Source organism: Dendropsophus ebraccatus, chromosome 3, assembly GCF_027789765.1.
Source record: "Dendropsophus ebraccatus isolate aDenEbr1 chromosome 3, aDenEbr1.pat, whole genome shotgun sequence".
In the NCBI taxonomy this organism is placed as follows: Eukaryota; Metazoa; Chordata; class Amphibia; order Anura; family Hylidae; genus Dendropsophus; species Dendropsophus ebraccatus.
The window spans coordinates 80310803-80323635 of NC_091456.1; the positions used below are offsets into that span (position 1 = coordinate 80310803).

At 48.6% G+C, this 12833-nt stretch overlaps 1 protein-coding gene across 2 annotated transcripts in view; it reads right to left on the bottom strand.

The window, feature by feature from the left end:
- The window catches only part of LOC138785775 (atrial natriuretic peptide receptor 2-like), a 94805-nt gene extending 85866 nt beyond the window's left edge, over positions 1–8939 (bottom strand). For both annotated transcript variants that reach the window (XM_069962089.1, XM_069962088.1), the window contains exon 1: positions 8610–8939. In XM_069962089.1, coding sequence (XP_069818190.1) covers positions 8610–8793 — 184 coding nt within the window. In that variant the 5' untranslated portion in view covers positions 8794–8939. The remainder of the gene's footprint in view (positions 1–8609) is intronic.
- Between the last annotated feature and the right edge of the window lie 3894 nt (positions 8940–12833).

Sequence of the window (12833 nt, forward strand, 5' to 3'; positions counted from 1 at the left end):
CAAAGCATGGCGGTGAGAACACAGGGAACCATTAAAACAGAGGTAGCATATGAACCACCCCAAAATTTAGCCTGACATCATAGCAGTGATCACACAGTGAACCATTAAAACAGAGGTAGCATATAGTGATGAGCGAACATGCTCGTCCGAGCTTGGTACTCGTTCGAGTATTAGGGTACTCGATGGTACCCGCTTTTTCTCAGAAAATAAACATGCAGGACACTCTTTGATACATCCTGTGATCACAGAAACCCATACATGTCTATAGCAGCGATTGGTTGCCCAGATCAGATGACCCTGCCATATAAAAATCTTGGCCACCGAGGCTCAGCTCACATGCATGCTGGAAGAGAATGGAGACAGAGCTGCTGCTGGTCACTGAGAGCTTTAGGGAGGGAATTAGCATTCCAGCAGGCAGGGAATACTAGCAAAACAACCCTTGTAAGGGCTTTAAATCGTTTTTAAATTGTATTACTACAAACTGCTGACTGGGACTTGCAGTGCAGCTACCACGATTTCAGCAGTACACTGTGGTGATTGGCTGCTGGCAGAAAGGGGACATTAGGTGTTGCATACAGACCCCTAAGAAGTGCTCAGTACTAATTTATTGAGACCTCTACTATATTTTCGGATTTCTGTATTTCTTACGCAAGGCACTTCTAAGTTCACTACTGCTTGTTCAGTGTAAAGGGGGTGTCACAGAGTGTGTATAGGTGCAGCCACCAACAGATTGTATCCCACAGCCCCCTAAAAACTAGTGGGCCCTATACTATATTTTCTGATTTCTGTATTTCTTACGAAAGGCATATCTAAGTTCACTACTGCTTGCACAGTGTAAAGGGGGTGTCACAGAGTGTGTATAGGTGCAGCCATCACCAGAGACGGTGGTTCAGGGCAGGGTGACACAGCAGCACCTGCTGATGAGGGAGCAGTGGCCCACCACAGACGTTCACTCCCTAGCTTCTTCTCGCAACTTGCGGGGTCTCAGGGTACACCACTATGGAAACGAAACGTGAACACGTGATCACGTGGATAGCGGATAATGTGTCCAGTAACTTATCCACCACCCAGTCTTCCACGCAGTCCACCCACGATACCCAAGGGAGTGGAACCCTTGCTCCAGCAGCTCAGCCACCTTCCCCACAGCCTAGCCCCTCCAGGGAAAGAAGGGATTCAGATCCATCACCTCCACCATGCTCCCAGGAACTCTTTTCTGGACCCTTCCCTGAGTTTGAGCAACCAGAGCAGTCGATCTGTCCCGATGCCCAAACTATGCAGCTCACGCAGTCAGTGGGTGTTGAGAGTGGGGACTTGCAAGCGGGGTTGGAAGAGATGTCTGATGATGACGATGAGAGCCGGTTGTCAGACAGTGAGGTTGTTGTCATGGATGTAACTCAAAGTGGGGAACAGAGTGAGGAATTGGAGGAAAAGCTGGTGGATGAGGACGAGGTGACTGACCCGAGCTGGGTGGAATAGCCTAGTGAAGACAGTGCTTCACCCGCAGGATCGGTTGGAAGAAGAAGAGGGGTGGGCAGAGGGAGAAGAAGGGGCAGAGTGAGTAGATCAGCAACTGTTTCACAGAGTCAAACTCCCGTGGCCAGGCCTAGATGTTACCAAGTCTGGAGGTTTTTTAAAGAAAAGTGCGGATGACCGACGGACTGTAGTGTGCAGCATGTGCCACACAAGGATCGGCAGGGGAGCCACCACTACCAGCCTAACCACTACCAGCACGCGCAGGCATATGAGTGCTAAACACTGCACAGGCGGAACCTGGTGGCGGCTCTGCAACTCGGCAGCCTCACACATGTACCATGCCTGGCCCACGTGTTCAACCTAGAGGTGCAGCGGTTCCTTAAGACCTATCCCAATTTGGCAGACTTGCTCACCAAGGTGCGGTGCACCTGTCCGCAGATCAACAGCGGATGCTGCCACCCTTAGGACAGTGCAAAGGCGCTTGCAACTGCCGGCTCACAGACTGCTGTGGGACGTGCTCACGCTGTGGAATTCCACCTTCCAGATGGTAGCCAGGGTTTACCAGCAACGCAGAGCCATTGTGGAATGCCAGATGTCAACCTCGGTGAGAAGCGGAAGTCGTGTCAGTCAGCTACCTCAAATCTACAATGAGGAGTGGACGTGGATGTCTACTATCTGTCAGGTACTGGGCCTCTTTGAGGAGTCAACACAGATTGTCAGGGGCGATACTGCCAACATCAGCCTCACCATCCCGCTGCTGTGTCTGCTTCAAACCTCCCTGCTCAGCCTGAAGTCTGAGACTTTGCTTCGTCTCAGGACATGGGGGAAGAACAACCGCCGCTAGATAGCCAGACCACCCTGATGTCAGTTTTTCACCACGAAGTAGAGGATGAGGAGGATGAAGAAGAGGAGGAAGAGGAGCAGACTTCTGCCGCGACTGAAGAGGGTACCAATGCTCAATCCTTAGTTGTTGAACGTGTATGGCCTGAAGAGGAGGAATTGGTGGAGGAGGAGGAAGAGGAAATTGAGCCTATTGAGGAGGGAGTTCTTGCGTGTTGAGACCCTGGTGCACATGGCTGACTTTGTTAGGCTGTCTTTCCCGTGACCCTCGGGTAAAAATATTTTTTGGCAACACCGATTACCGGGTGTTCACCCTCCTGGACCCTCAGTACAAACAGAACTTTTCCACTCTCATTCCTGCCGAGGAACGCAGTATGAGAGTGAATCAATATCAATAGGCCCTGGTGCAGAAGCTGAAAATGTACTTCCCATCTGACCCCACTAGCGCCAAAGGACGTAGTTCTGTGGTCCAAAGAGCGGGGGAGAGCAGGGGTGGAGCAGGCAGCTTGTCAAGGGGCAGGGGAACACTCTCCAAGGCCTTTGACAGATTCATGGCACCCCAGCAAGACTATGTTAACCGTCCCCAGTCTAGACAGAGTAGAGGGAAGGCCTTTAGAAAGATGGTAAGGGAGTACCTTGCTGACCATACCAATGTCATTCCCGATCACTCTGCTACATACAACTACTGGGTTGCAAAAACGGATATGTGGCCCGAACTGGCGCTTTACGCCTTGGAGGAGCTGTGCTGCCCTGCCGCTAGCGTGTTGTCAGAGCGGGTCTTCAGTGCACCTGGTGCCATCATCACTGATAAGCGCACCCGCCTGTCAGCTGAAAATGAACAAAGCCTGGATTTCACCTGAATTCAACTGTCCACCCGGGGAAAGAAGCTCAACATGAAGATTCTTGGTATCTCCTCTCCGTCTCCTCCTCCTTCAATTCTCATTGTTACTCGAAACTGTGAGGGTCAAGGGAAAGACAACCTAACATAAAGTCAGCCATGTGCACTAGGGTCCCTAACATGCAAGAAATGCATGTTGCCGTGGCAACCAAGGTTGTTTACAACTAGCCTGCCAGGGAAAAATTGATGATGTCATCAAGGCTGTGATGACATATACAGTTGCATACATAGGCAAGCAGCTTAGTTGCAGCCAGTCAGGCAACTAGGTAGGTAGTATAGGTAGGTAGCTGCCAAAAGGGGGAAAAGCACCATATCACTGGGACAGGTGAGCATGTTGCATGGGCACCATACATTTATGGGCACCATACATTTTTTTAGCTATGGGGCCCCATGAATCCTAGTTACACCCCTGGTGTATGTTATACATGGTAGAGAATGCGCAGTGTGAATAGGGATGTTGTTACAAAAAAGGGGTCTGGTGTTGCTAGGTAGCGGAGACAGATGCAGGAATAGGCATTAAATATGCAGTGAGAAGATAAAGCTGCCCGCCTCCAAAAGGAAATGAAGCATGCCCACCGTGCGTTGTCTGGTGTGGCTTGCCCAGGAAATAAACCCCCTGCTGGGTGCGTGGCTGCTACCCCAAATATGTTACCCAAGAAATAAACCCCCTGCTGGGTGTGTGGCTGCGCCCCCAAATATGTTACTCAAGAAATAAACCCCCTGCTGGGTGCGTGCATAGGAAGCTGGGCATTTCCAATGCCCTTGCCATACAGCACTGTCCTGTCTCTGTTGCCGTGGCAACCAAGGTTGTTTACAACTAGCCTGCCAGGGAAACATTGATGATGTCATCAAGGCTGTGATGATATATAAAGCTGCATACATAGGCAAGCAGCTTAGTTGCAGCCAGGCAGGCAACCAGGTAGGTAGCATAGGTAGGAAGCTGGCAAGGAAAATGAAGGTAGGTGCAGTTGAAACCGTTTAATTTCGATATTTTGGGGGCTAATCTATGCCTCTGCATAACGCTAACATTGTGAGAAGTTACCATCGTTTTTATAAAAATAGTTAATAATTTGTAGCTATCTATATGGTTGGACATACAGACAGAGATAGATAGATAGATAGATACATAGACAGGCAGCTGCATGGTTATATTTTATCCATGGTAGAGAATGCGCAGTGTGAATAGGGGCGTGGTTACAAAAAAAGGGGGCTGGCGTTGCTAGATAGGGAAGACAGTCGCAGTAATAGGCATTAGATATGCAGTAAGAGAGAGCTGCCAGCCTCCAAAAGGAAATGAAGGGTGCCCACCATGCGTTGTCTGGTGTGGCTAGCCCAAGAAATAAACCCCCTGCTGGGTGGTGGTTGCGCCCCCAAATATGTTAACCAAAAACATACACCCCCTGCTGAGTGCGTAGCTACGCCCCAAATATGTTATCCAAGAAATAAACCCCCTGCTGGGTGCGTAGCTACGCCCCAAATATGTTATCCAAGAAATAAACCCCCTGCTGGGTGCGTAGCTGCGCCGCCAAATATGTTACCAAAGACATAATCCCCCTGCTGGGCAAGTAGCTGCGCCGCCAAATATGTTACCCAAGAAATAAACCCTCTGCAGGGTGTGTAAATAGGAAGCTGGGCATTTCCAATGCCCTTGCTATACAGCACTGTCCTTTCTCTGTTGCTGTGGAAACCAAGGTTGTTTACAACTAACCTGCCAGGGAAACATTGATGATGTCCTCAAGGCTGTGATGACATATACAGCTGCATACATAGGCAAGCAGCTTAGTTGCAGCCAGGCAGGCAGCCAGGTAGGTAGCATAGGTACTGAAAAACTAGAAACAAAGACAATTGTGTCGGCTCACCATTTCTCAGTAGTGTTCGTATCGCTGGCTCTCCTGAAATGAAGCACGCGAGACCTGTATTGCGGGCCGTGTCCTGTATGTATAGCTGAAAAAACAGACATTTCGGTCTCCAGCTTCTTAAAAAATTATCCAAGCTTTATTTTGACATCATCATCTAAAATCCAATAGTTAAAAACACGCGTGTTTTTAACTATTGGATTTTAGATGATTATGTCAAAATAAAGCTTGGATAATTTTTTAAGAAGCTGGAGACCGAAATTTCTGTTTTTTCAGGTAGCATAGGTAGGTAGCTGGCAAGGAAAATGCAGTTAGGTGCAGTTCAAACTGTTTGATTTTGATATTTTGGGGGCCAATCTATGCCTCTGCATAACGCTAACAATGTGAGAAGTTACCATCGGATTTATAAAAATAGTTACTAATTTGGAGCTGTCTATATGGATGGACATACAGCTAGATAGATAGATATAGATAGACAGACAGGCAGCTGCATGGGTGTATGTTATCCATGGTAGAGAATGCGCAGTGTGAATAGGGGCTTTGTTACAAAAAAGGGGGCTGGTGTTGCTAGGTAGGGGAGTGAGGCACAGTAATAGGCATTAGATATGCAGTGATTAGAGAGGGCTGCCCGCCTCCAAAAGGACATGAAGCGTGCCCGCTGTGCGTTGTCTGGTGTGGCTTGACCAAGAAATAAACCCCCTACTGGGTGAGTGGCTGCGCCCCCAAATATGTTACCCAAAAAAATATACCCCCTGCTGGGTGCGTAACTGCACCCTGCAATATGTTACCCAAGACAGAAACCCCCTGCTGGGTGCGTAGCCATATAGATAGCTAGACGTTAGTAACAAAACTATTTTTTTTTTAAATGATGGTAACTTCTCACAATGTTAGTGTTATGCAGAGGCATAGATTAGCCCCCAAAATATCGAAATTAAACGGTTTGAACTGCACCTACCTGCATTTTCCTTGTTAGCTACCTACCTGGTTGCCTGCCTGGTTGCAACTAAGCTGCTTACAGGGGCGTAGCTAGGATTCATAGGGCCTCATAGCAAAAAACTTGTTCTGTCCATGCACTGTATATAACTATAACAGCTGTATTAGGAGCCTTGTGGTTATATACATAGGTGCAGGAGCAGACTACCTTTTGCTTAACCCTTTATTTACTGCAGTGTGTAAGTGACCCAGTGTTCTCTTACATGCTGCAACACAAACAAAGGGTTAGTACAGAAGACAATTAGCTTTCTCTCATTCACTACTCCTGCACTGATAACCCCTGACCTCTGCAGGAGCTCAGAGAACAGAGGTCAGAGGTTATCAGGGTAGTGAGGCAGAGAGCTAATTGTTAACCCTTTTTTGCGTTGCAGCATGTAAGAGAACACTGGATCACTTACACACTGCAGTAAATAAAGGGTTAAGCAAAAGGACACAGGAGGCTCTAATCTTTCTTGAGCCCCCTCCCTCCACGGGCCCCATAGCAACCGCCTTCCCTGCCTCTATGGAAGCTACGCCACTGTTGGGCCCCATCCCACCCAATCAGGCACAGATAGAGGCTGTCCTACTGATTCAATGGGATTTCTTTTTTTCTTTTGCCTTCGTTTTCCGCTCAAAGAATTCTTTGAGAGGAGAGTGGACGCACATGAGAAATCCCATTGGATCAGTGTGACAGGTAGAATTTCAAGTGGCATCCTCGGCACAGGCGCAGCTTGGAATGCCGCCTCTTCTGCTCTCTGTAAACGGCCCCTTAAGGGGAACCAATCAGCCCAAATGGGCTGACATGGATCCCAGGAGCGCTGTATAAAGCCCCTGCAGCAGCCGTGGCACATACTGTGTGTGTATATGTGTGTCTGTATATATATGTATATATATGACACTGTGTATGGTTAGCTTTTCATACATAGAGCGAACTTGTCAAATGGAAAATGCCAAAAAAGCCAAGCATGGCAACCATTATTACCACCGTCTAATTATTTCATACCACCATAGCATAGAAATCACTTCTATGCTATGGTGGTATGAAATAATTAGACGGTGGTAATATGTGGTCAGAATTTGGTGATTGGGTTTGTCCCTTGTACAGTATTATTGGCCTTTATAAAGTGGGTTTTATGCTTTAAAATGGAACCAATCAGCTCAATTGGGCTGATATGGTTCCCTGGAGCAATGTATAAAGCTCCTGCAGCGGCTGCAACAGGAGCTTTATACTGGAGAAAAAAATGAGTTTTTTTCTCTGGGCGCGTGACATTTAGCTCTATGAAAAGTTGACCGTACACGGTGTCATATATATATATATATATATATATATATATATATATTATATATATACAGACACACATATACTGTACACAAATACACATATACATTCAGGCTCATACAGTATATGGCAATGTTCACACTACGTAAAGAAGACGGCCGTATTTCATAACAATGGCCGTATTTGCGGAGATATGGTCTTTAGAACGGGCGTTAGAATAATGTGCCTGTCAATTATTTCCTGACGCTGTTCACTGATCAGCATCCGCAGTGTCCGCAAATCAATTGAGAAAAAAGAACGCGCCTGCAGCCGATACGGAGGCTGCAGGAACGGACTGAGTGCAGCCCGACAGCCGTTGCGTGTACCTAGCCTATATGTGTGTGTGTATATTATATATAGAAAAAAAAGGAAAAAATTGGCCGCACATCTATGACTCTATTTACACTGCAGGTTGCACGCTGCTCGTGGCTTAAGTACAGACAAAAAAAACAGAAGGTGCAGCAGCAACCCACAGTTGCAAGGGCTTACCGTATATACTCCTCCAAGAGTACACACGGTAAACACCTGCTCTGTAGATATTAAATATCTACAGAGCAGGTGTTTACTGTGTGTACGCTGCGAGGAGTATATACGGTAAGCCCTCGCACCTGTGGGTGGCTGCGGCACCTTCTGTTTTTATATATATATATATATATATATATATATATACACTGTATACACACACACTGTATATACCCAGGCACATACATCCATAGGGATACATATACCAGGCACACACATACCCATGCAGAGACACACACACATATGCTCTACACTTAAGCACATACATGCAGTGACATACACACATAGGAGGAGATTTATCAAACATGGGGTAAAGTGAAACTGGCTCAGTTGCCCCTAGCAACCAATCAGATTCCATCTTTCATTTCCCAAAGAGTCTGTGAGGAATGAAAGGTGGAATCTGGTTGCTAGGGGCAACTGAGCCAGTTTCACTTTACACCATGTTTGATGAATCTCCCCCATACAATCACATGCATACATACAGACAGGAACATATATACTCATACAAACACATGCTTTACATAAAGGTACATACATACATTCCCATAAAGACATGCAGACATGAAAGTGCATAGAGAGACACATACAATTACATATTCACAGGCACATATAGTCAAGCACATATATACCAGAGACACACACTCACACACATACATGTACACATACAGGGACACATATATACCCATACAGGGACACATATACATAAACTGCTGTACACTGAGGTGCTTACATAGTCCTCCTCTCCTGTATGTTGCAGGGCAGTGTGTGGGCGGAGCTTCCTCCTGCAGGGGACAGGACTGCCCAGTAACCCCCTGTGTGCTGTCTCCTCGTCTCCACACTGATCCTCCTGGGACTGGCAGCCACAATAAGGTCATGTACAGCAGATCTCCTTCCTCCTCCTCCTCCTCCAGCATGTAATGGGGTCGGGCCGACAGCACTCGCTGCTGCACACAGTCAGTGCATTGTTTTGCCAGCTGAGACAGCAGCAGCTTTCAGTCTGGCTCTGGCCCCCAGCCCCAGCATCTACTTAGGAAGCATGGGGGCCTGGGAGGGAGGGTGTCCTCTGTGCTGCCTGAAAAAAAGTAGTAGTAGTGAAGGTGGTAAGAGGGAGGGGTCAACGGGCCCCCTTAGCTATGGGCCCGGTTGCCATGGCGACCGCTGCGACCCCTATAGCTACGCCACTGCATGCAGCTGCCTGTCTATCTATCTATCTCTGTCTGTATGTCTATCCATATAGATAGCTCCAAATTAGTAACTAACTGTTTTTTAAAAAAAACAATGGTAACTTCTCACAATGTTAGTGTTATGCAGAGGCATAGAATGGCCCCCAAAATATCGAAATGAAACGGTTTGAACTGCACCTACCAGCATTTTCCTTGCCAGATACCTACCTATGCTACCTACCTGGTTGCCTGACTGGCTGCAACTAAGCTGCTTGCCTATGTATGCAGCTGTATATGTCATCACAGCCTTGATAACATCATCCTATGCACTCACCCTGCAGGGGGGTTATTACTTGGGTAACATATTTTGGGGCGCAGCTACGCACCCAGCAGGGGGTTTATTATTTTTTTTATAACATATTTGGGGACGCAGCCAAGCACCCAGCAGGGGGTTTATTTCTTGGGTAACATATTTGGGGGTGCAGCCACGCACCCAGCAGGGGCTTTATTTCTTAGGCAAGCCACACCAGACAACGCACGGTGGTCACGCTTCATTACGTTTTAGAGGCGGGCAGCTCTCTCTTCTCACTGCATATCTAATGCCTATTACTACAACTGTCTTCCCTACCTAGCAACACCAGCCCCCTTTTTTGTAACCATGCCCCTATTCACACTGCGCATTCTCTACCATGGATAACATACACCCATGCATCTGCCTGTCTGTCTGTCTATCTATCTATCTAGAACAATCGTATATAGAGCAGCACAACCGCTGTAAATAGTATCAGGTGCCAGCGGAAAATCCAGACCACGGATTGAAGTAGTTAGTCCACTGAGAAATACTCCGCAGCACACTTGTTGTAGTGAAAAAAATCTTGAACGTTTATTCCATAATTAGTGCAAAAATACAAAATGACATATGGCAAGACGCGACTTTTCGATGGCCTCTGCCTTGAGGATGATGGCAGAGGCCATCGAAACGTCGCGTCTTGCCATATGTCGTTTTGTATTTTTGCACTAATTAGGGAATAAACGTTCAAGATTTTTTTCACTGCAACAAGTGTGCTGCGGAGTATTTCTCAGTGGACTATCTATTTATCCATCTATCTATCTCTGTATGTCCATCTCTCTTTTCACTGCATATCTAATGCCTATTACTACGACTGTCTTCCCTATCTAGCAACACCAGCCCCCTTTTTTGTAACCATGCCCCTATTCACACTGCGCATTCTCTACCATGGATAACACACACCCATGCAGCTGCCTGTCTGTCTGTCTATCTATCAGGGCAGTTTCTAGGCCATTTTGGCAACAGGGCGACTCTGAGAAAAGCGCCCCCCCCCACCTCCTATTAATGGGGGGGCCGCTATCAATCACTGTAGAGTGAGGTGCGAGGTCTGGGTGGGACACACACTGCAGAGTGCCCCTATATGGAACATGTGTCCTGGACTCCTGGGAGGGCTGATACTGGGGGACACCTACAGAAGGAACCAGTGAGAAGAGACACCACAGCTTCATTAAATAACAACTACAACTCTCAGAATGCCTTACACTTATGAAGCTCTCAGGGTATGCTGGAAGTTATAGCTTGTGAGATGACAACACCTTGAGGTGTCTGTTCATTTTTTTTTTTTTTTTTTTTTAATAAACAATTTATTCAGTTTTGTAATACAGCAAAAGGAAAATACAGATCAGCAGGTACAAAAGACTGTCAGGTACGCAACTGAAATCATAAAAGGGGGGAAAACAGCAGGGGAGCGGGAACGTTTAATCTAAGAAGGTATATGCTTAGGCATTATGCATTGGGTCTGCATAGGACCTCCCATGGAAAGGATCAGGCTAGGGCTGGGCGGTATACCGCAAAAATACCGATACCGTCACTGGCGTCGGTTAACCGACCTCAACTGAGCCAGGACGGTATCTGCGGTATTTTTGTGTTTCCAAAAGAGCTTCTGCACGCAGTCGCGGCGGCGTGAGCGCTGCACGTTATGTGCAGGGACGCCGGAATCAGAGCGGGAGGTGGAGGAGCAGCAGGGCCCAGGTGAGAATGCCCGCCCCCGGCACCCGTCCAGTGTGAGCGCCCGCCCTCCCCCTGTCCCGTCCGGCGTCCCTGCACACACAGGACATTAACGTGCAGCGCTCGCCGGGAGGGGGAGTTGGGGGAGCGGCACCAGTCCTGTCCGAGCGCCCTTCTCCTCCGGCCGGCGAGCGCTGCACGTTAATGTCCTGTGTGTGCAGGGACGCCGGTGTGCGCGCGGGAAGTGGAGGAGCAGCAGGGTCCAGGGGAGAATGTTCCTGAGTGATCCTGTCCTGTCCGGCGTCCCTGCACACACAGGACATTAACATGTGCAGCGCTCGCCGGCCGGAGGAGAAGGGCGCTCGGACAGGACTGGTGCCGGTCCCCCCCCCTCCTCCCTGCGAGCGCTGCACATTAATGTCATGTGTGTGCAGGGACGCCGGTCAGATCTCAAGGTGGAGGAGCATATGCATGCAGCTCCCTGTGTACCCAGCCACCCCTGCCCGCCCCCCTGTGTACCCATCCACCCCTGCCCGCCCCCCTGTGTACCCAGCCACCCCTGCCCGCCCCCCTGTGTACCCAGCCACCCCTGCCCGCCCCCCTGTGTACCCATCCACCCCTGCCCGCCCCCCTGTGTACCCATCCACCCCTGCCCGCCCCCCTGTGTACCCAGCCACCCCTGCCCGCCCCCTGTGTACCCATACACCCCTGCCCGCTCCCCTGTGTACCCAGCCACCCCTGCCCGCCCCCCTGTGTACCCAGCCACCCCTGCCCCCCCCCCTGTGTACCCATCCACCCCTGCCCGCCCCCCTGTGTACCCATCCACCCCTGCCCGCCCCCCTGTGTACCCATCCACCCCTGCGGGCCCACCTGTGTACCCATCCACCCCTACCCGCCCACCTGTGTACCCATACACCCCTGCCCGCTCCCCTGTGTACCCATCCACCCTTGCCGGACCCCCTGTGTACCCATCCACCCCTGCCGGCCCCCCTGTGTACCCATCCACCCCTGCTGCCCCACTGTGTACCCATCCACCCCTGCCGGCCCCCCTGTGTACCCATCCACCTCTGCCCGCTCCCCTGTGTACCCATACACCCCTCCCCCCCCCCCCCCCCCCCCCCCCGTACACCCCTGCCCACCTCCCCGTAGAGAAGATAGATAGATAGGAGATAGATAGATAGGAGATAGGAGATAGATAGATAGATAGATAGATAGGAGATAGATAGATAGATAGATAGATAGATAGATAGATAGATAGATAGATAGATAGATAGATAGATAGGAGATAGATAGATAGATAGGAGATAGATAGATAGATAGATAGATAGATAGGAGATATAGGAGATAGATAGATAGGAGATATAGGAGATAGATAGATAGAAGATAGGAGATAGATAGATAGATAGATAGATAGATAGATAGATAGATACATAGATAGATAGGAGATAGATGATAGATAGATAGATAGATAGATAGATAGATAGATAGATAGATAGATAGATAGATAGGAAATAGATGATAGATAGATAGATAGAAGATAGATAGATAGATAGATAGGAGATAGATAGATAGATAGAGAATAGATAGATATAGATAAAGCAGCAAGAGTCCGCAGCACACCAGCATGTAGTGAAGAGTGGTTCATTCCATCAAATAAGGTGCAGGATACGACGTTTCAATTCACTCCAGAATCATTTTCAAGCATGCTTATCTCTTCACTATATGCTGGTGTGCTGCGGACTCTTGCTGCTTTGTATTTTGGGACCCCCTGCCA